This window comes from Pelodiscus sinensis, chromosome 22 (genome assembly GCF_049634645.1).
Source record: "Pelodiscus sinensis isolate JC-2024 chromosome 22, ASM4963464v1, whole genome shotgun sequence".
NCBI lineage: Eukaryota > Metazoa > Chordata > Testudines > Trionychidae > Pelodiscus > Pelodiscus sinensis.
This window is the reverse complement of record NC_134732.1, coordinates 1546493-1566429: the sequence shown is the minus strand read 5'-3', so window position 1 is coordinate 1566429 and position 19937 is coordinate 1546493. Positions and strand designations below refer to the sequence as shown.

The window sequence follows — 19937 nt, the reverse complement described above, 5'->3', positions numbered from 1 at the left end:
AAAGCAGCTGTGCAGAGGTGGGCACAGCTACTGCTGGTTACTTTCCTAAACTGGATCTTAATGCCCCCGAGAAATGGTTGGATTAAACAGAGTAGTGGCACCAGAGGTGGTACACGTCACTGAGTGGGTGGAAAGGTCCCATTTCGTGCCCACTGCAGCCGGACTCCCAAATACCGAACCAGAGAGTGTCTGTAGCATACAGAGTCTGCTGCGCATCACTGCGGGATTGCTGAGTTACTCCTAGAAAGGGGCAGCAAAGGCCATAGGAAGAGGGGCGTTAAACGCATTAGCAGCAAGAGAAAGATGAAGGCAAGGCGGAGCCTCACACGCGTAGCACTCCTGGGGGCGGAGCCACGCTCCCGAGGCCCGGGGTGCACGAATGGCTCGGGCCGGCTCTGCTCAACACACTGTTAACAAGGGGGAAGGAGAGCAAGCGCAAATGTATGGGAGGGGGGAGGAGGAGGAGGAGTTATAATATTCAGATAAATTAGATCTAATTAAGTCAGCAGGAGCCAGAGAAACAAATCTTAAGGCACAAAGGAAACATGTCTGCACTAGGAAACTATTTCAAACTTAGTAAATTTGACTTCGTAACTCCTGGTGTAATAAATTCAAACTACAGTGTTCACAATATGCAGAAGCCTTGAAATCAGTCCAAACTCCGTTAATGTGGATGCGCTACCTCAGACTTAGAACCTCGGGAAGCACTGGAGAGTAAGTTGTTCAAATTAATGCTCAGAATTAGCGTTACTCCTGATGAAAAGCAGGAGTACAGATTTCGAATTCCGTGGCCCGTTATTTTGAAATAACAAGCTTGGTAGTGTAGGCCAGGGCGTAAACAGCGAGCTGAACCAATCTTAGAATCCTCAGTCATTGCGGAGAAAACTCCTGGAGGATGGGCGAGGTATCAGAAAACCGGAGAAGGGTGAACATGGCACCTATCTCCGAAAAGGGGAACAAACGGGATCCCGGACCTGTGGACCAGACAGCCTAATTTCGATATCTGGAAAGAGACTTGAATTAGGAAACAATCAATTGTTAAGCACCCAGATTAATTAACAATAACCACCATGCATGTCTCATGGAAAAGGGCAAATGTAGTGCCCATCAATGAAATGGGAAGTAAGGAGAACCCAGAGAATTTCAGACCAGTCAGCTTCACTTCTGTGCCAGGAAAGATAATGGAGCAAATAATTAATCAATCATTTTGCAAAGATCTAGAAGATAACAAGGTGATAAGTAACAGCATGGATTTGTCAGGGACGAATCATGTCAAATCAATCTGATCGCTTTCCTTGGCAAGATGACAAACCGTGGGAAAGGGGAGAAGGAGCTGACGTGGTATATCTAGATGTCCGTAAAGCGATTGTTACAGTCTCACATGACCTCTCGACTATCAAACTAGGAAAATGCAATCTAGCTACAGCTCCTATAAGGTGGGTGCATCGCTGGCTGGGCAGCCAGTCTCAGAAAGCATTATCGATGGTTCCCGTCATGCTGCAAGGACACAGTGATATGCGATGGGACTGGTTCTGGTCAATATCTTCATCCAGGGTTTAGGCCCTGGCACAGAGAGTACACCTACGAGGGTTACAGACTATCCCAAGCTGGGAGAGGCTGCACATGCTTTGGAGAATAGGATTGTATTTCAAAATGATCCGGACAACCCGAAGAAATAGTCTGAGGTCAATAGAATCAACTTCAGTGAGGACAAATCCACTGCAGTCCACTGAGGGAGGAACAGTCCGTTGCACACACATAAGTGGGAAGTGTCCCTCCAGGAACGAGTGCTGAGGAAAAGGGGAAGCAGTAGATGTGATATCCTTTGATTCGATAAAATCCCACATGCCGTTTGGAATAAGCCCGGGGGGAAGGGCGGTTGCTCCTGATGATCATTCTGCAAGGGACATCCCTGCCTAAAGGTCACAAGGAAGAGAGAGAACATGCCTGTATCCTGGTGGGAAGCTGCTTGCTGCCTATGGGCTCTTCTCCCTTCGGGCTGCAGGAGCCAGCTCATCATGGGACCACACGTCACAACCGCTTCCCAAGATTTCCTGTTGGGCAGGGTCAATTCCAGATTCCTTCCCAGCTCGCTTGCCCGCGTCTCTGCAGTGACGCGTGGGATGCCCTGTTGTTTTGGCTCCCTGTGATAGCTGCCCATGTCTTCATTTGGGCCGCTGTCACTGGGCGCTCGGGTCATTTCCCCTTCATTAGGGCTGAGGAAAGTGCCCTCTGAAGAGCTTCTGTGTGGGTGACTTTACCCTGACATTGGTGGAGTCAGTGTAGGTGGGAAATGTTTAACCCTTTCTCCTGAGGAGCACAAATTCTCCATGGCTCCCCCCAGCCCTTGCGAGTACTAGGAACGCAGTCTTGGCACACCAGCATTTTGGCCTTGATGGCAGCTCCATACTCTGATAGTCTGTCTGCTAATTGAAGAGTTTTCTGCCCGGTCTTGTGTGGAGATGCTCTCAGAACTAGGCCTGGTGAAAAATATTCCCCACTGGAAGTAGAACTGCCGTCTCACTCCTGACCCCGGGGAGATTGCTGCTGTCTGCTGCTATGAGAAATTTAGCAACTCCCTGCAGGATTGCCAGACTGTCTGTGGCAACTCAACTGTAAACGTGAAAAAAAAGAGATTCTCTCGCCTGGCTTGTCATTGAACAAACATATAATAGAGAAATCCAATTGTTTCCGCAGGGGATTCCTTCAGCATACAAAATGGCATGATGTTTTCAACCCAGGACCGTGACAATGACAAGGCTGAGAGACACTGCGCTGTAACCTTTCAGGGGGCCTGGTGGTACAGGGATTGTCACCAATCCAACCTGAATGGGTTATACCTGAAAGGGGACCATGAAAGTTATGCTAATGGGGTGAACTGGTCTTCAGGGAAAGGGCTCAATTACTCCTACAAGATGTCTGAGATGAAAATTAGGCCTGTGTAACTGATCAGGGAGTTAGTTACCATGATTATACTTAGCTCTTCTATAGCAATAATAGGCTTGTGATAATAACCATTTATCTGGAGATGACACTACAGACCTTCTCGTTAGGCGCCAGCCCGTGGGCGCATGTGGAACCCACCCCCCTAGCGTGATCACTGTCCCACGGAGCGGCACTTAGACCACTCCCAGCGAGAGGGAAGAACAAGGGAGCTCTACAGCCAAAGCCAGTGCAGTGCAGCAGGACTAGAACGGATTAAAAACGATAAAAATGGTTTTGTGGAGAAAAATTGAATGTCGAAGTTATTTTCATTTCACATGGTTCTATAGTGACTCGTCTTTGCTTTTGGGGTTGTTCTTTTTTCCAATTTTAGGAGATTTTTTAACAATTCCTCTCCTTGCTAGAAAGTATCAGAAGATGCTATTTTCTTTTCTCGTTTCCCAAAAATGTAGCTTTCTATAAAGAAAAAGAATTGTCATTATCACGTCAATATTTTCAGCGATTGCTCAATAAAATATTTTATGATTTATTCCCTGCCAAGCAATACATGGCGATGTCAGTGATAATTCACGGAAATGTCCCGGTGCTTTTAAAACTCTGTTTGCCCACAGAAAATCTCTCAGTTTGCAAACTGCCGGCCAGGGCTGTCTCGGCCCTGTCTCCTTTCCCGGCCGGCTCTCTGCTGTCTGGTGATTCCATTCCTGGCAGCTCCTAGCACTGCCACGCCCTTCTTCCCGGGCTGCGCCACTCGGTACCCGCAGATGCTGCATCCGCCCCGGGAACCTTCCCCTGGGTGGATAAAGCAAAGGCGGCTGGAGGGTTCCCCGTTTCACATTGGTTTGTGCCCACAAGACTGGTCTGCAGCGCTCACGCCCGAGGGCCCGGCCCTGCATTGTTACATGGGGGGCAGAGGCCCCCGGGTTGGAGGGGACGTTCGTTGTCTGGCTCCCAGAGGCGCACGAGGGGGCGCGACCTCGGCCAGCAGTGTCCTGGCTGGGGAAGGGGCCAGTCTGACCATGTGGTGCCAAGGAGCGCGCAGAGCAATCTCAGGCCAGGCCGAGACTAGAAAGTCCCAGGGCTGAGCCCGAGCCTGGAGGGCCTTGTGGGGCAGGACTGGCCGCCCCTCCCTCGCCCGGGGTCCGGTGCCTGGGGAAGGTCGAACGGTCACAAGGCCCACGCCCAAATCCCTCCCACTCCACGTGTCCGTAGCCGGGGAACAAGCCCAGGGGCCCGGAGCAGCTTTTAATTCGTCCTTGCTGCTGCGCCGCCTGCTTGGCTCCCGTCTCTCCCCACGGCCCCGGCCGAGCCCAGGCCCTGCCCTCTGCTCCCGCCGGCCCAGGCCCCGCACCAGCCACAGTCTGCACCCGCTGTGGCAGCAGAGCCGGCGTCCGCGCCGCGGGCAGGCACCGGGGGGGGGCCCTCTGGCCGAATGGAGGCCCTGCCATTGGTGGCCCCTCACCGGAGCCCCCTCTTGGGAGCCCCCCTCTCTGGGCCAGTTGAAATGTGGGCAGTGGGGCTCGGAGCACGGCTCTCCCTGGGGAGACAGCAGGACCCGAGCCAGGGCCTGAGCCTGCCCCAGCTACAGCCCTGCCACGGCCATCTCCCCCTCCGGCTCGGCACCTGGGCACCTTCGCTACGGCCCCTCGGTCCCTGGCAAGGGGCCGTCTCAGGGCGGAAGCGCTTGCCTGGGCTGTGATTGGTCTCACGCCGGGCTGGGAAATGGCGGCCCGTGGGCCGAATACAACTTGGCAACCACCCGATGGGCCGAGGCCCTGTGGGAGCTCGCTGCCTGGCCCGCCCTATCCCTGCATACCCCCACAAGCTGGGGAGAGCAGAGGTTTTGTGCGCTGCCCTGCCCCCAACGCAATCTCGCAGCTCCCACACCGACCCGTGCGAGCTGCCTGTTAGCCCTGAGCAGCATGCTGGAGGGGCCCACTGGGCTGCACGGTGAGGGTCCCCTTGCTAGGCACCTCCAAGCCAGAGCCTGCCTCTTGCACCCCACTCTGCCCTTGCTTCAACCCTCTGCCCCCCCACCCTTCTGCCCCTGGTAACGTAGCCCTCTGCTCCCCCATCCCACCCAGACCCTGACCCCACGTTACAGCGCCATCCTGCACCCACATTCCCTCCAAGACCCCAGCCCTGTGCCCCCGTCACCTCCCCCAAGCTCCCTTCTGCACCCAAACCCCATCTCCAACCCCGCTCCTCTTCCATTAATAGCATGGAAGGGAGGGGACCTCCAGCACCTCCCAAATTCGTGGCGTGGCCTCCACCAATAATGACTGGCCAGCCCTGGTGTAACACCATCCTGGGCTGTCAGCCCCATTTTTTTATTGGGTTCCCAGAGCCAGATGACGCATCCGCCCATAACCCCTCAATCTGCATTGCCAACTTTGTTCATACGTCTCTACAAGCAACACGGCCACAGGGCCTAACCGCGTCAGCCACCACAGCAGCTCCTACAACTGCACATCCTCGAATGGGCTAGATCCCACCATGGGCCAGCAGTGCCCATGCACATTGGCCACACCGGACAGTCCCTGCGCCAAAGGCTGAACGGACCCAAACCAGACATTCAGAATGGCACCTCTCAGAAACCTGCTGGGTGACATTTTAACCTGCCCGAGCACTCACTAGTGGATTCAAAGTGGCCATTATTTGCAAAGGAATTTCAGGGACCAACTGGGCAGAGAGTCTGTGGAACTGGCCTGTGTATGCAAATTTGACACCTTCACCCAGGGACTGAAAAACATGAACTGGCGGGGTTGTTATATTCAACACCCAAATGGCATCAAAAGTTAAGTATTGGACACTGAGAGTCCACTCTACTAGCCTCATTTAGCACTAGAATTGAAAGGAGTTTATTTCCCTTTCTCCTCCACCTCCCTCCCTTTGGGGTTTCTGTGCCACTCTGTGCCTCTTGATCCATTCATCCAAAGAAGTGGGTTGTGCCCACGAAAGCTCATGATACCATCTGTATTTTTTGGTTAGTCTCTAAGGAGCCTATTGGTCTCTCTGGCTCTATAATTGCATTTCTCCATACACAGCAATCCATCATCCATTCCCACGAGCATGTCGGCTTTTTATATCTCAGGCACAATTCTCCTCTTTACTTTAAACAGCAGCCACCAAAGCCAGATGGTTCTGCTTCCAACGGTAAATAGGGACACGGTGCGTAATGTCCTGACCGCTCTGTGCTAACAGCCTTCATTACTCTCGGTAAAGTCTCCTCGTTAGCTCTGACCTCTGCAAAGTCTTTCCCCTCCCTGAGGCTGGACGATACTTTTTTAAAACAGTGGGGCATGCACTACGCCCGAATCCGCCCCTGCTCCTACTGCAGTTGTATCAAACGTCCTGGACAATGTGCCCTTTCCCCCGCCCACCTGCACTCTCTGTACCACCCTGGGGCTTGTGGTGCTTCTCATGCAGGGGTTTTATTCCCTTTCACTGTCTGTCAGTTCTCAGTGAATCTAGGACGCATGGACCTATAGCAGGAAAGAGTTCGCCCAGAGCCGCTGCGGGGCAGAGGGGCAAAGGGGACAAGTGCCCCAGGGTGCGGCGATGCAAACAGCCCTGAGGTTCCAGCTCCCACCCTGCCAATACCACAGCTGCCGAGGCTGGAGCCTCTGGCCCTTCAATCTCTGCAGGAGAGCACAGACCCAGGGACTCCCCGTTACCCAGGGGCATGACGAGGCTATAGACCCTGCTGAGCTCCCCCATTAGAGACTGTTCACTCCCCGGGGCCCTCGGTCTTTTCCAACTTTTAACACCAATCCCTGAAACAACATTGGCCCGAGCACCAGTCTGCAGCTTGTCGGTTGTGACAGTCCCACTAGTGTCTAAGGAATCGTCATTCACCTGCCCCTTCCTCCTCAGGGACAGCTGCCAGAGAGCGTCCGGCTCCCTTCTTGCATTACTGCACAAGCAAAGGGTTTGCTTCCCCTTGCGGAGTCGCTGACCCTGGGTGCGGACGGGGGCGCAACGATTGTCTTTCCCACTGACACTGCAGTGCTCTCCGAACGCTGGGCACCCTCCAGGCCACGTTCCCACCACATCTTGAGCAGTCCCCAACGTTTTCCCGACAAACTCTTGAGCTTTGCTTCTCCGTGCATCTTTCCTCCTTTGTCTGCTGTTCCCCTGACTGGCTGCTTGCCAGGTTTGTGCCACCGCCCAGTGTGGCAGGATCCCCTTTGCTTCCACCGTTTCCACGGGGTTGTGTGATTTCTGCTGCCAGGCCCAGTCTCACGGCGGTAGCCAGACTGAGAGCCATGTCTTCCCATAGCCCCTGGGCGGCTTTGGAGCGCTGGTGCCACGTACAAACCACAACAGCCCACTGGGAAGTGTCCTCGCGCTTCCCCAGCACAAAGAGAGGGACCATCAGACCAGCAGCTGCCTCCCGCTGCGCAGACTGGAATCCCGCAGACACGCCTGCACCGAAGCAAAGGCACCACGGCAGTGATCTGCCGTCTGGAGCCTCCGCCAGGCTGCAGTCCCTGAATGCCCCACGTGCGTATGGAAAAAGCAGCTGTGCTATATCGGCAGATACAGCCTGGGCATGAGCCATTGGCCTTGATTGTTTCTCTGACACGGGCACACGTAGCACTGCCGGCACTGGGACACCAGTTCCTTCCTCCCCTCCCCGCTCCATTTCTCGTGGCCGGCCAGGCTGTAAGGGCTGGGGGCAGCGAGGGCTGGAGGCTGGAGCCAGACCCATGCGGATGGGAAATCAGGCGCACGTTGTGAACGGTGAGCGGGGTCAGCCCCGGAGCCATTGGCCAAGGGAGGGGCCGACTCCCCGCCACCGACTGTGGTACCGTGACGACTGGCTGCTCCTCGGCAAGATCTGCTCTGGGGTCATTCTGGGGCGCGCTGGGGCCTGAGAGGCACAGGGGGGCAGACCAGAGGTGCACAGTGGTCCCTTGGTCTTGGAGCCCATCCACCCGCTGCTGTCGGCGCCTGGGGGCGAGCACCGCACGGAGCACAGCGGGGCCCGTGTGACATGAGGCCTCCCGTGGCTACTGCCCCACCACTAAGAATCGAGCAGGTGGCTAGTCAATGCGCCCAACCCTGCTCCCCGGGAGGTCAGCGGGGGGCTTGGGCTGGGCGCAGTGGGTCAGACCGGGCTCCTTCCTGGGCGCCCTCTTTCAGTCTGTCAGCAGACACAGTCCCCTGCACCAACCCTGGGAGCAACGATTCCGCCCGGCTCCGTCCAGTAACGTCCCTGGGGCAGCAGTGGCTGCTGCTCCCGTCCCGGCCACGTCCTGCCAGGCCACGGCGTCAGCTGCCGCTGTGACCGCTGGAGCTGCAAGCGCTCAGTGGGACCGGCTGGAATGTGGGGCGTGGGAAGGAGGCGCTGGGATGGGCCAGGCAGCTCTTCCCTGGCCCCAGGCTCCCTCCTCCCTGCACATAAAAGGCTCCTGGCTAGCAGGGAGAGGAGAAGGTGGGAAGAAGGCGAGTGCAGCGGCCACTGCAGAGACCAGCCCCAGCCATGGGGAGAGCTGCCCGGAAATGGCTCGTCCCGCTGCTCTGTCTAGCAGTAACGGTCTGTCAGGCTCAGGACACCTGCCCAGGTGAGGGACAGACAATCCCTGTTCACAGCTGCATTTCAGCCTCTGCTCCCTGCCCAGCTGGGCCCTGCAGAACTGGGAACTGGGCAGCAGTTCTGTGGTGCTTTGCCTGCTCGCGGTGCCATGTAACAGCTTCTTTGTACAAAACTACTTGGTACAATCTAACCTGTGTGGCAGAAGTGCACAGCACAGACTGGAGGGGTGCAAAAAACAGGCGCGGTTTTTGCAGATTATTTGGTGCAAATCTCTTCTTCTCCGGTAAGAGTCCTCAAAATTGGATTGCACCTCCTGTACCTCATCTTCATTTCCAAAATTCTAGCCTCTCTGTGTTGTAGCTGGGCTGTCTGTCTAAAGCTCCCAGCTCCTTTGTATCTTGGACCTAAATCATTTGAACATAGTGACTGACAGCCCCATGCAGTCTGCTAAGCCAAAGGCTAGAAAATGAAATGTCAGTCCTTAAATCCCTGTTTCATTAAAATAAACATGGCCGCCGCACTGTGCCGACAATCAACTGATCCGGCACAGCACGGTAGTCTAGACCCCGATCGGTCGGCTGGGAAAGCCTTTGCCGACCGATCCCTTATGCTTCGAGAAACGAGGCTTACAGCATAGGTGGCAAAGGCTTCCTCAGCCGACCAATCCGTGTCTAGACTACCGCGCTTTGCTGGAAGAGCTGATCGTCGGCACAGGGCGGCGGCCATACTTACTTTAATTAAGAGGGGATTATTTAAATCCCCTCTTCTTTGCCGATGCTGGGTAAACTAGTTTACATGACTCCGTCAACGGACCCATGTGGTCTACACACCCTGTGTAATCCTATGACCTTATGGAGGATTTAGTCGAACGTGTGCAGACCTCATCCAGGCAAACTCTCTTTGAAGGGAAAGGGAGCCCTGCTGAATTAGGGTTGAATTCTGGTGTTGCAATCTCTGCTCCTGCTTTCTCATTTCATTTCCTGCAACTCATGGTCATTTGGAAAATCATTTGCTATGTACAATCTATGGCAGAATGCACTAGGTTAGGAGGCAGTTTCTATATCACAGAAAATATTAATCCCTCCACATTTTGCTTGCCTCAAGTATTTCCAGTGTCCCTGTATTTCTCCACTGATGTCTCCATAGATAATTTTATATTTCACCAGGTGTATAATATAGGGAGGGCTCTGTTGGATTAAATTATATTCAATTCTTAAAAATGTCTTATCTGAGCTCATAACGATTTTCAAATTATTTTACCTTTTAGACATTTTCTTCCCTGAACAGCAGCTCTTTGTTTTTCTCTCTGATTCATTCTCCTTTTCTGACTCTGCAGTTAATTTCTCATGAACTAGTCCAGTGCCGCATCGGCTGGATTGCAAACACTGCCCAGGCTTGTGGACATCAAAATTAACTCTGTAGTGATTTCTTTCAAACACAAGTTCTGAATAACTGCTTTTGAACTTTTGCTTGTACTGTAACGTTAAACCAAGATTAACAGGAATGAGCCAACGTGCGGTATCAGAGCATTGACACAAATGCGTAACTGGCGGGAATGGTGGGTTTATTGCTCATGGAGGAAAGAAAAGGCAGCAACTATCCAGGCTTTTGTTTGCTGGGTTTCTCCCTCTGGGTTTCTGCAGAACGTTTCTGATCCAGAGATCTGAACAACCACTGATTACGGGTTCGTTTCTTTCCCCAGAGGTGAGCTTAGTGGGCCTCAACGGTACCCAGAAAGCCTCCTTTCTCCAAGGCTGCAGAGGAATTCCAGGCGCGGTGGGGCCCAGAGGAGACCCAGGAGCTCCAGGAGTAAAAGGTGTGTTCCCGGCACTGAAGGGAGTAAGTCGTGGATGGTGCTGATGTAAATGGGAATTATTGTTGCGTTGTGTACAGACATGGCAAGGCGCCCACATGCTGTGGTGGGCGATCGGCGTTTCAGAATAACCAGGTTCTGAAAGATTCTCCATTCCCTTCGGAGGGTCTGACTGGCAACCAAGCCCCCTGGTTCTTTCCTCATCTCTGTCACTGCTTTGCTGTATGACCTTAGTCAAGTCACTTCCTTTGAGCCTCATTGTTCTTCTCTGTACAATGGGAATAACTATCCTTTGCTTCCCAGAGGTTTTGAGAGGCTCGTTTCAATGCTCTGAGAACTTTGCATGAAGGACTAGAGAAGAGTACAACGTGATTAGTATCACGAGCCATGGCACGTTGAATGGGTGCATGTAAGCATGATTGTTTACCAGCTTTGATTCCCACACTACAGCAAGATGTGCTTGTCCCACTGACTTCAATGGCCTTCCATGCAAACATCCCTGCTAGGGGATCCTGATGTGAGAGCAGTTGCCAGGGGGCCGGATGCAGATACGTTGTTTGAATTTCGACATGGATGGGTCATTGCAATTTGATCCCAGGGGGCAGGGGGTTTCACACACTCAGTAATCAGGATTCAGTCAGTTTTCTGTGTTTGCAGGAAAACAGGGAAGCCAGGGGATCCCTGGAAAAGTGGGACAAACCGGCTCAAAAGGTAAAGTAAAAAGGGCAAAAGAGCTTTGTTTTCCTATTATGTGACCTAAAAAGAGGAAATTTGTTTTGAATAAAATATTTAATTAGCGCTCTTTATCAAACACCAGTGCGTATAATATCTGGGCTCCAAAGCCACCCTGGCTTCCCTTCCCTCTATTTGACATCAAAGGGTTTATTATTCCACCACAACTTCTGTTCTGCTCCACAGCCGAGATCGGGGAATCTCTGACCAGCCTTTCCTGTTTTATCTTTTGTTCAACCAGGAGAAAGAGGTGCTGCTGGCCCCCCTGGACTGACAGGTGAGAGTCCTGCGATGGTTCTTCTCGCTGCGGAGCCAGGCACCCTGTGGTGGTGTTCACGGTGACAGAGGACTTGAGACCTACAGTCTCCCTGCGCTGTTTCGTTGGACTCTTTTCCCTTCCAGCTTCTTGAAAGCAAAAGCTGAAATGTAATTGGTGCCAGTTGAACAAGATGTGTCCTCGTGTCTTTCCCTAATTGTCAAATAAAAAAAAGCGGTCTTCCAGAATGAAGAGTTGGAACATTTCAAAACGGTGAATGAAATATTAGCTGGAAAATTGTCTCCCAGCTCCAATTACAATGTCCAATATGTCACAACGTCCTTCGCAGGCACAGGAAATAGGTCCCACTGCAGAGTAGTAGACAAAGCCTAAGCCTGTTTCAGTTCAGCCAGTGCAGAAGACGAGATGAACGCAGTACTGCCAACCCCAGATGATTGAATATCTTGTTCAAAAGCTTCAGAGGGGGAGCCGAGGGAGCCCGTAACAGGAAAAACTTCAATAGTCTGGCAGCACCTTAAAGATTAACAAAACCTGTAGATGGGATCACGAGCTTTCGTGGGCACAGCCCACTTCTTCAGATGACCAGAGTGTTGGAAGTCCAGATCCAAGAATAAATAAGGGAAGGTGGGAAGGGGGGAGAAGGAAAAAAAAATGGAGGGGAGGAAGAAAATAGAGACAGCGAGTAGATAAGCTACAGAGGGATAGCTGAGTTATTCTGTCACAGGAAAGACTTAAAAAACAGCCCCCAAAAAGGGGCTACTAGACTATTCGTTCTTTAAATCATGATGTTATGGACAAATAATATTCTTGGTGTTCTTTTCATTTGCTTTCTCCGTTTTCAGTGTCTATCTTTGATAATATTTGATAATAAAGGGTTTATTATTCCAACACAACTTCTGTTCTGCTCCACAACCAAAATCGGGGAATCTCTGACCAGCCTTTCCTATTTTATCTTTTGTTCGTCCAGGAGAAAGAGGTGCTGCTGGCCCCCCTGGACTGAAAGGTGAGAGTCCTGCCATGGTTCTTCTCCTCTGTGTCTCCCTTGAACAGCCCAATGACAATGAAAATGATGTTCTGAAATGGACAGTTGGAAACATTTTTCTGCTTTGCTGAAAGTTTCTGACAAAACATATTTTGTTGAGTAAAATATTAGCTGGAAAATTTTCCCCAGTTCTAATTATAATCTCTGATGCTCTATGTCATAAGGTCCCATGCAGTCATGGGAAATAGGCCCAAAATGCAGTGTAGACATAGCCAAAGCCTATTTCAGTTCCGCCAGTGCAGAAGGAAAGATACATGCATGTTGCCAAGCCCTAATAACTGACTATCTTGAGTCAGATTCACAAAAAATCAGGGGACTGCTCTTAGAATCATGATATTATGGACAGATAACAGACTTGGTTTTCTTTTGATTTGCTTTCTGTTTACAGTGTTTAGGTTCTACCAGGGTCACATTTTTAAGCATCCTCCACAGCCTCAAGGGCTAGAAAACAGCTTTTCCTTTAAGAACGAAGGCTGTAATGATCTCAGACCCATATGGTCCCAGCATGTCGGGCTTTCAGGAAAACAATAATTATCATGAAACTCGTGACAAAACCGTATGAGTCGGCAACACTGTAAATGCATCACCTGAGGCCCACAAAACCAACATTAACAGATTGCTCAGAGTGTAAGGGGTGCATGGCTTTCTCCTAGCCCCGTGCACAATTACACCCACGTGATTGCTGTGGTGAGAGGTTGAATTATGCAGGTGGCATCTAGGCAAAACACGGATTTTACACTGAGTTCTATTTTTAGGAAGTAAAGGAGTCTCAGGAGATCCTGGACCCGATGGAATACCCGGTGAGACCCTCTGCACTCTCCCTTGTACTGTGCGCATCATTGCAGTTTCATTTCTTCAGCACTAACGTCTAGTGGCTTGAGGAGCTCTCGTCTTGGCTAGTTATCACGTCACAGTATCAAGATCACTGATTGTTCTGTGAGATTTGGGCTTTACAAAGGGAGAAATAGCCCTGCCTGCAGAAACAGGTGCCATCCATGTTTTGTAACATCCAAACCAACGCTAGGCAGAGCACCCTCGGTGTTAAAGAGAACAGCTGAAATGTAGGTGAAATCTTTAGATCTGGATGTGTATCCTGGAGAAGGTTACTGTCTCCTACCTCCCTTGTATTTCCAATGTACTGAGACTATGAATCACAAGAAATGGATTGTATTTAGATGTCCGGTTAAAGGAACTACCTTTTATTTATCAGGACTTTAATGGATATTCTCCCATTGACACTTGGATTTTTTTAAATATATTGAGTCAAATTCACAGCTAGCGTAATCATATGCAACTCCCCTGACTTTTTCTTTGCATTCATTGCTCCTGTGAACTGAACAGTAATTAATTAAGTTTGTTAAAAACCAATTTTTAGCAATGCAAGAAGGAGCCTCATGAGAAGATTACAAAACAGTGTTGGCTATATAATGCGAGCCGTATTGATGGCTCAGGTTAGAAGACTCAGAGCCCAGATGTGTGTGATTCCATTTCCACTTGTTTTTTATTTATAAGCCTTTTCAGCATAACTACTACTTCGCTATCCCTGCAGTCACTGTAGCCAACTGCATAGTTTAGAAGACAAAAGATAATTTTCTGGATACATTTAACTTTCCATTGTGTTTCTTTTCATGTCCAGCGGAGGCAGACATCTATAAAATGCAGTGTCAGAAAGGTGAGAATTTCTTATGACCCTAAATGTTGTCTCATTCCATCCAGAGAAGTGAACATGAAAACGCATTGGCACCAAACAAATTGAAAAAAACCCACATCTCTGCTTGACCCATTTTCTTATTCTCAGGCGATCAGCAAAAGGATTTCGGTCTATAAAAATGAGTGCGGTTATAGTTAAGAAGTGGCCTGTGAATTTATGTGGAGACATGTCTCAAATGATCCGTGCACTGGCAAACTGTTTCTTGAGTATTCCTGGGAGGATCTGACATTCTTTGGAGGAAAACGGTCACCCGAGTGACATGATAACTTGAAGCCCTTCTGGCTCAAACATGGATTTCAAATGGCTGTACGGGCATTTGCAGTTTAACTCCTTGTGCACATTTCAATTCCCATGAGTTTTCAAGGTGTTCTCACAAGGAACATGTCGGGTTGGGCACATGTTGTGTCTGCAGGGAGCAGGAAAAGTCTAGCTATGTACATATGCTGCTGCTCTGCTGGTTCTCCAACGCTGGAATACAGAGAGACCACAATCTACTTCACAGGACACACACTACGCAGTTCCCATACACTGCTCCGCCCCTGGGCGCATGGCGCATGCACAGCCCTGCCCCCCGGTGCACCTTACATCTGCAGTTGGGTGCACGGTGCTTGATTGCAGCTCTAAGGAGCGCCATGCAGACACACAGCATCCCTTGCAGCTGCTATCAGGTGCCTCCCATAGGTTGGTGCCCTGGGCAGCTCCCCTGTTATCCCCCCCTTAATCCAGCCCTGGGAGGAGAGGAAAAGCTACTTTTCCGATTAGACTAGAGGGCTGTGCCTGCAGTTTGCTTCGCTCGCCAACCCCTCTCCCTGGAGGCTTTGGCAGCCAAAGAACCTGATGAGGTCATTCTGTTCCACGCAGGAAAACTTTTTTATATTTAGAGAGATGATTCTGCAATTCTGCAATTTGGCCCTCAGTGCGCCAAAAGAAGCCGTTGAATCCTGCTCCGAGCAGAGTCAAACAACCAATTACAAATTGCAATTCCTTTTCACCCAGGAGCAAAGAGCTGCCAGGAGCTGTTAGCCAGAGGGAACCACATGAGCGGCTGGTACACCATCTACACCCACGACTGTCACGCCATGACCGTGCTTTGTGACATGGACACGGATGGTGGAGGATGGATTGTAAGAACACCGCATAATGAAGCTCACTGGATATTTTTTCTTGAACACCCACCAATTTCCAGGCCCGGGATGGGAGGTGCCCTTAGCCAGGGGGCTGTAGCTCGGAGAAAAGCACGAGGGCACAGACTCTGATGCTGTGATCTCACCCCGCTTAGCTGAACAAAACCACGGACACTCTGCGGGCCCTGCTAACCCCCCAACCCTCCCCAAAGTCTCCAGACACCTGGGCAGTGGGCACAAGGGGTTTCATGGAGGGAGCCTGGAGCCTTAGAACCAAAAGACCCCGTCTGAGGGGACATTTGTCACTGGTACGACACAGGTCCCCGGATTCCCCCTTCTGGCTGTTCTCTGCCCGGCTCCCGGAGCCTCCTCAATAGGGGCTGGAACCAGGATTCCTGCTTCCTTCCACGCTAGTCACAGGCCAGCGGCATCGGCTGCTGCATCGCTCTGGCAGCTTGTGCCTGAGTGGAGAGAGCGTTCTAGGGAGCCGAGGCGACAAAGGGTTTGACCCCTGTATATACGTCCCACTGACACTCTGCTGTGCCTGTGACTGTCCCAGGAGAGCCTCCGGAATCTGATGAAGATCAGGGCCCCATGGTGCCGGGGGCTGGGCAAAGACGGACCGAGAGACAGTCCCTGTCCTCAAGAGCTCACAGTCTCTGCAGACAGGGCAGGCAGAGGGGTGACAGAGGGCCGAGGCCGTGGGACTTACCCAAATGGCAGAACTGGGTGTAGAACCGAGTCCTGATTGCCAGGCCAGGGCTGTACACTTTGGAGCACGTGACCCTTTGTTGCTGCCAAGCTACACTGTGATCCTCCGGACAAGCCCTCTGCGCTAGTCCCCTCAGGCTGAACTGGAGCTGACACTGTCCGTCTCCCCAACGCTTTGCTGCCTCGGGGTTTCCAGTCTCACGCTCTGTGTGGGAGGGTGACAAAGTGGGGTTTCCAGCTAAGAGTCTCCCGTTCCCCTGCAGGTGTTCCAGAGACGGGCGGACGGCTCCGTGGATTTTTACCGGGACTGGAAGTCGTACAAGACGGGATTCGGCAGCCAGCTGTCAGAATTCTGGCTGGGGAACGACAACATCCACCTGCTGACGTCCCAAGGTAAAGACATCAGTGATGCTTCCTTTCCCTAACAGCCCCCCACGCAGTCACAAGAATCAGTGGGTGAAATTTTGTGATGCATGTGAGGCAGGCGATCAAACTAGATGGCCATAATGGTGCCTACAAAGTGGGGCCTGGATTGAGCTTCAAGCCTTGAGTGGCTATAAAAACCATCCATAACAGTAATAAATAAGTTTGCTGTAAACTGTTCTCTCAAGGACGCCAGGAGCTGCGTGTTGATCTCAGAGATTTTGACGACAACAATCAATATGCCAAGTTTGCGTCATTCATAATTGCAGGCGAGTTTGGCAACTATATGCTGACCCTTGGATCCTTTCTAGGAGGCACAGCAGGTAGGTTCCAGGAGGGTCCTTTATGGCGGGTGGCAGATGGAAACGTGGAAAGCCAAAGGGACGCAGGATACTCGGTGGCAGAAGCAAATGGCAATGTGCCGGGTGGAAGTGATGTCTCTCAGGAAACACCAGTTATTCTGCTGCTGAGCTAGCGTAGGAGACACACCGGATCTAGGGACAACAACATGTATCGCGTAATATCAGCCCCCGGCCTAGTGAAAGCAGCTGTGCAGAGGTGGGCACAGCTACTGCTGGTTACTTTCCTAAACTGGATCTTAATGCCCCCGAGAAACGGTTGGATTAAACAGAGTAGTGGCACCAGAGGTGGTACACGTCACTGAGTGGGTGGAAAGGTCCCATTTCGTGCCCACTGCAGCCGGACTCCCAAATACCGAACCAGAGAGTGTCTGTAGCATACAGAGTCTGCTGCGCATCACTGCGGGATTGCTGAGTTACTCCTAGAAAGGGGCAGCAAAGGCCATAGGAAGAGGGGCGTTAAACGCATTAGCAGCAAGAGAAAGATGAAGGCAAGGCGGAGCCTCACACGCGTAGCACTCCTGGGGGCGGAGCCACGCTCCCGAGGCCCGGGGTGCACGAATGGCTCGGGCCGGCTCTGCTCAACACACTGTTAACAAGGGGGAAGGAGAGCAAGCGCAAATGTATGGGAGGGGGGAGGAGGAGGAGGAGTTATAATATTCAGATAAATTAGATCTAATTAAGTCAGCAGGAGCCAGAGAAACAAATCTTAAGGCACAAAGGAAACATGTCTGCACTAGGAAACTATTTCAAACTTAGTAAATTTGACTTCGTAACTCCTGGTGTAATAAATTCAAACTACAGTGTTCACAATATGCAGAAGCCTTGAAATCAGTCCAAACTCCGTTAATGTGGATGCGCTACCTCAGACTTAGAACCTCGGGAAGCACTGGGGAGTAATTTGTTCAAATTAATGCTCAGAATTAGCATTACTCCTGATGAAAAGCAGGAGTACAGATTTCGAATTCCGTGGCCCGTTATTTTGAAATAACAAGCTTGGTAGTGTAGGCCAGGGCGTAAACAGCGAGCTGAACCAATCTTAGAATCCTCAGTCATTGTGGAGAAAACTCCTGGAGGATGAGCGAGGTATCAGAAAACCGGAGAAGGGTGAACATGGCACCTATCTCCGAAAAGGGGAACAAACGGGATCCCGGACCTGTGGACCAGACAGCCTAATTTCGATATCTGGAAAGAGACTTGAATTAGGAAACAATCAATTGTTAAGCACCCAGATTAATTAACAATAACCACCATGCATGTCTCATGGAAAAGGGCATATGTAGTGCCCATCAATGAAATGGGAAGTAAGGAGAACCCAGAGAATTTCAGACCAGTCAGCTTCACTTCTGTGCCAGGAAAGATAATGGAGCAAATAATTAATCAATCATTTTGCAAAGATCTAGAAGATAACAAGGTGATAAGTAACAGCATGGATTTGTCAGGGACGAATCATGTCAAATCAATCTGATCGCTTTCCTTGGCAAGATGACAAACCGTGGGAAAGGGGAGAAGGAGCTGACGTGGTATATCTAGATGTCCGTAAAGCGATTGTTACAGTCTCACATGACCTCTCGACTATCAAACTAGGAAAATGCAATCTAGCTACAGCTCCTATAAGGTGGGTGCATCGCTGGCTGGGCAGCCAGTCTCAGAAAGCATTATCGATGGTTCCCGTCATGCTGCAAGGACACAGTGATATGCGATGGGACTGGTTCTGGTCAATATCTTCATCCAGGGTTTAGGCCCTGGCACAGAGAGTACACCTACGAGGGTTACAGACTATCCCAAGCTGGGAGAGGCTGCACATGCTTTGGAGAATAGGATTGTATTTCAAAATGATCCGGACAACCCGAAGAAATAGTCTGAGGTCAATAGAATCAACTTCAGTGAGGACAAATCCACTGCAGTCCACTGAGGGAGGAACAGTCCGTTGCACACACATAAGTGGGAAGTGTCCCTCCAGGAACGAGTGCTGAGGAAAAGGGGAAGCAGTAGATGTGATATCCTTTGATTCGATAAAATCCCACATGCCGTTTGGAATAAGCCCGGGGGGGAGGGCGGTTGCTCCTGATGATCATTCTGCAAGGGACATCCCTGCCTAAAGGTCACAAGGAAGAGAGAGAACATGCCTGTATCCTGGTGGGAAGCTGCTTGCTGCCTATGGGCTCTTCTCCCTTCGGGCTGCAGGAGCCAGCTCATCATGGGACCACACGTCACAACCGCTTCCCAAGATTTCCTGTTGGGCAGGGTCAATTCCAGATTCCTTCCCAGCTCGCTTGCCCGCGTCTCTGCAGTGACGCGTGGGATGCCCTGTTGTTTTGGCTCCCTGTGATAGCTGCCCATATCTTCGTTTGGGCCGCTGTCACTTGGCGCTCGGGTCATTTCCCCTTCATTAGGGCTGAGGAAAGTGCCCTCTGAAGAGCTTCTGTGTGGGTGACTTTACCCTGACATTGGTGGAGTCAGTGTAGGTGGTGAAAAATATTCCCCACGGGAAGTAGAACTGCCGTCTCACTCCTGACCCCGGGGAGATTGCTGCTGTCTGCTGTAAACGTGAAAAAAAAGAGATTCTCTCGCCTGGCTTGTCATTGAACAAACCTATAATAGAGAAATCCAATTGTTTCCACAGGGGATTCCTTCACCGAACACAGTGGCATGATGTTTTCAACCCAGGACCATGACAATGACAAGGCTGAGAGACACTGCGCTGTAACCTTTCAGGGGGCCTGGTGGTACAGGGATTGTCACCAATCCAACCTGAATGGGTTATACCTGAAAGGGGACCATGAAAGTTATGCTAATGGGATGAACTGGTATTCAGGGAAAGGGTACAATTACTCCTACAAGATGTCTGAGATGAAAATTAGGCCTGTGTAACCAATCAGGGAGTTAGTTACCATGATTATACTTAGCTCTTCTATAGCAATAATAGGCTTGTGATAATAACCATTTATCTGGAGATGACACTACAGACCTTCTCGTTAGGCGCCAGCCCGTGGGCGCATGTGGAACCCACCCCCCTAGCGTGATCACTGTCCCACGGAGCGGCACTTAGACCACTCCCAGCGAGAGGGAAGAACAAGGGAGCTCTATAGCCAAAGCCAGTGCAGTGCAGCAGGACTAGAACTGATTAAAAACGATAAAAATGGTTTTGTGGAGAAAAATTGAATGTCGAAGTTATTTTCATTGCACATGGTTCTATAGTGACTCGTCTTTGCTTTTGGGGTTGTTCTTTTTTCCAATTTTAGGAGATTTTTTAACAATTC

At 51.0% G+C, this 19937-nt stretch overlaps 1 protein-coding gene across 1 annotated transcript in view; it reads left to right on the top strand.

Annotated features, from left to right (window-relative positions):
- Window positions 1-19937, top strand: part of LOC102448059 (microfibril-associated glycoprotein 4-like) — a 79916-nt gene extending 59979 nt beyond the window's left edge. The window contains exons 11-20 of the mRNA XM_075905971.1: window positions 10185-10298; window positions 10953-11006; window positions 11269-11304; window positions 12272-12307; window positions 13102-13146; window positions 13983-14018; window positions 15054-15181; window positions 16156-16285; window positions 16504-16638; window positions 19301-19937. Of these exons, the coding sequence (XP_075762086.1) occupies window positions 10185-10298; window positions 10953-11006; window positions 11269-11304; window positions 12272-12307; window positions 13102-13146; window positions 13983-14018; window positions 15054-15181; window positions 16156-16285; window positions 16504-16638; window positions 19301-19548 (962 nt within the window). The 3' untranslated portion in view covers window positions 19549-19937. The remainder of the gene's footprint in view (window positions 1-10184; window positions 10299-10952; window positions 11007-11268; window positions 11305-12271; window positions 12308-13101; window positions 13147-13982; window positions 14019-15053; window positions 15182-16155; window positions 16286-16503; window positions 16639-19300) is intronic.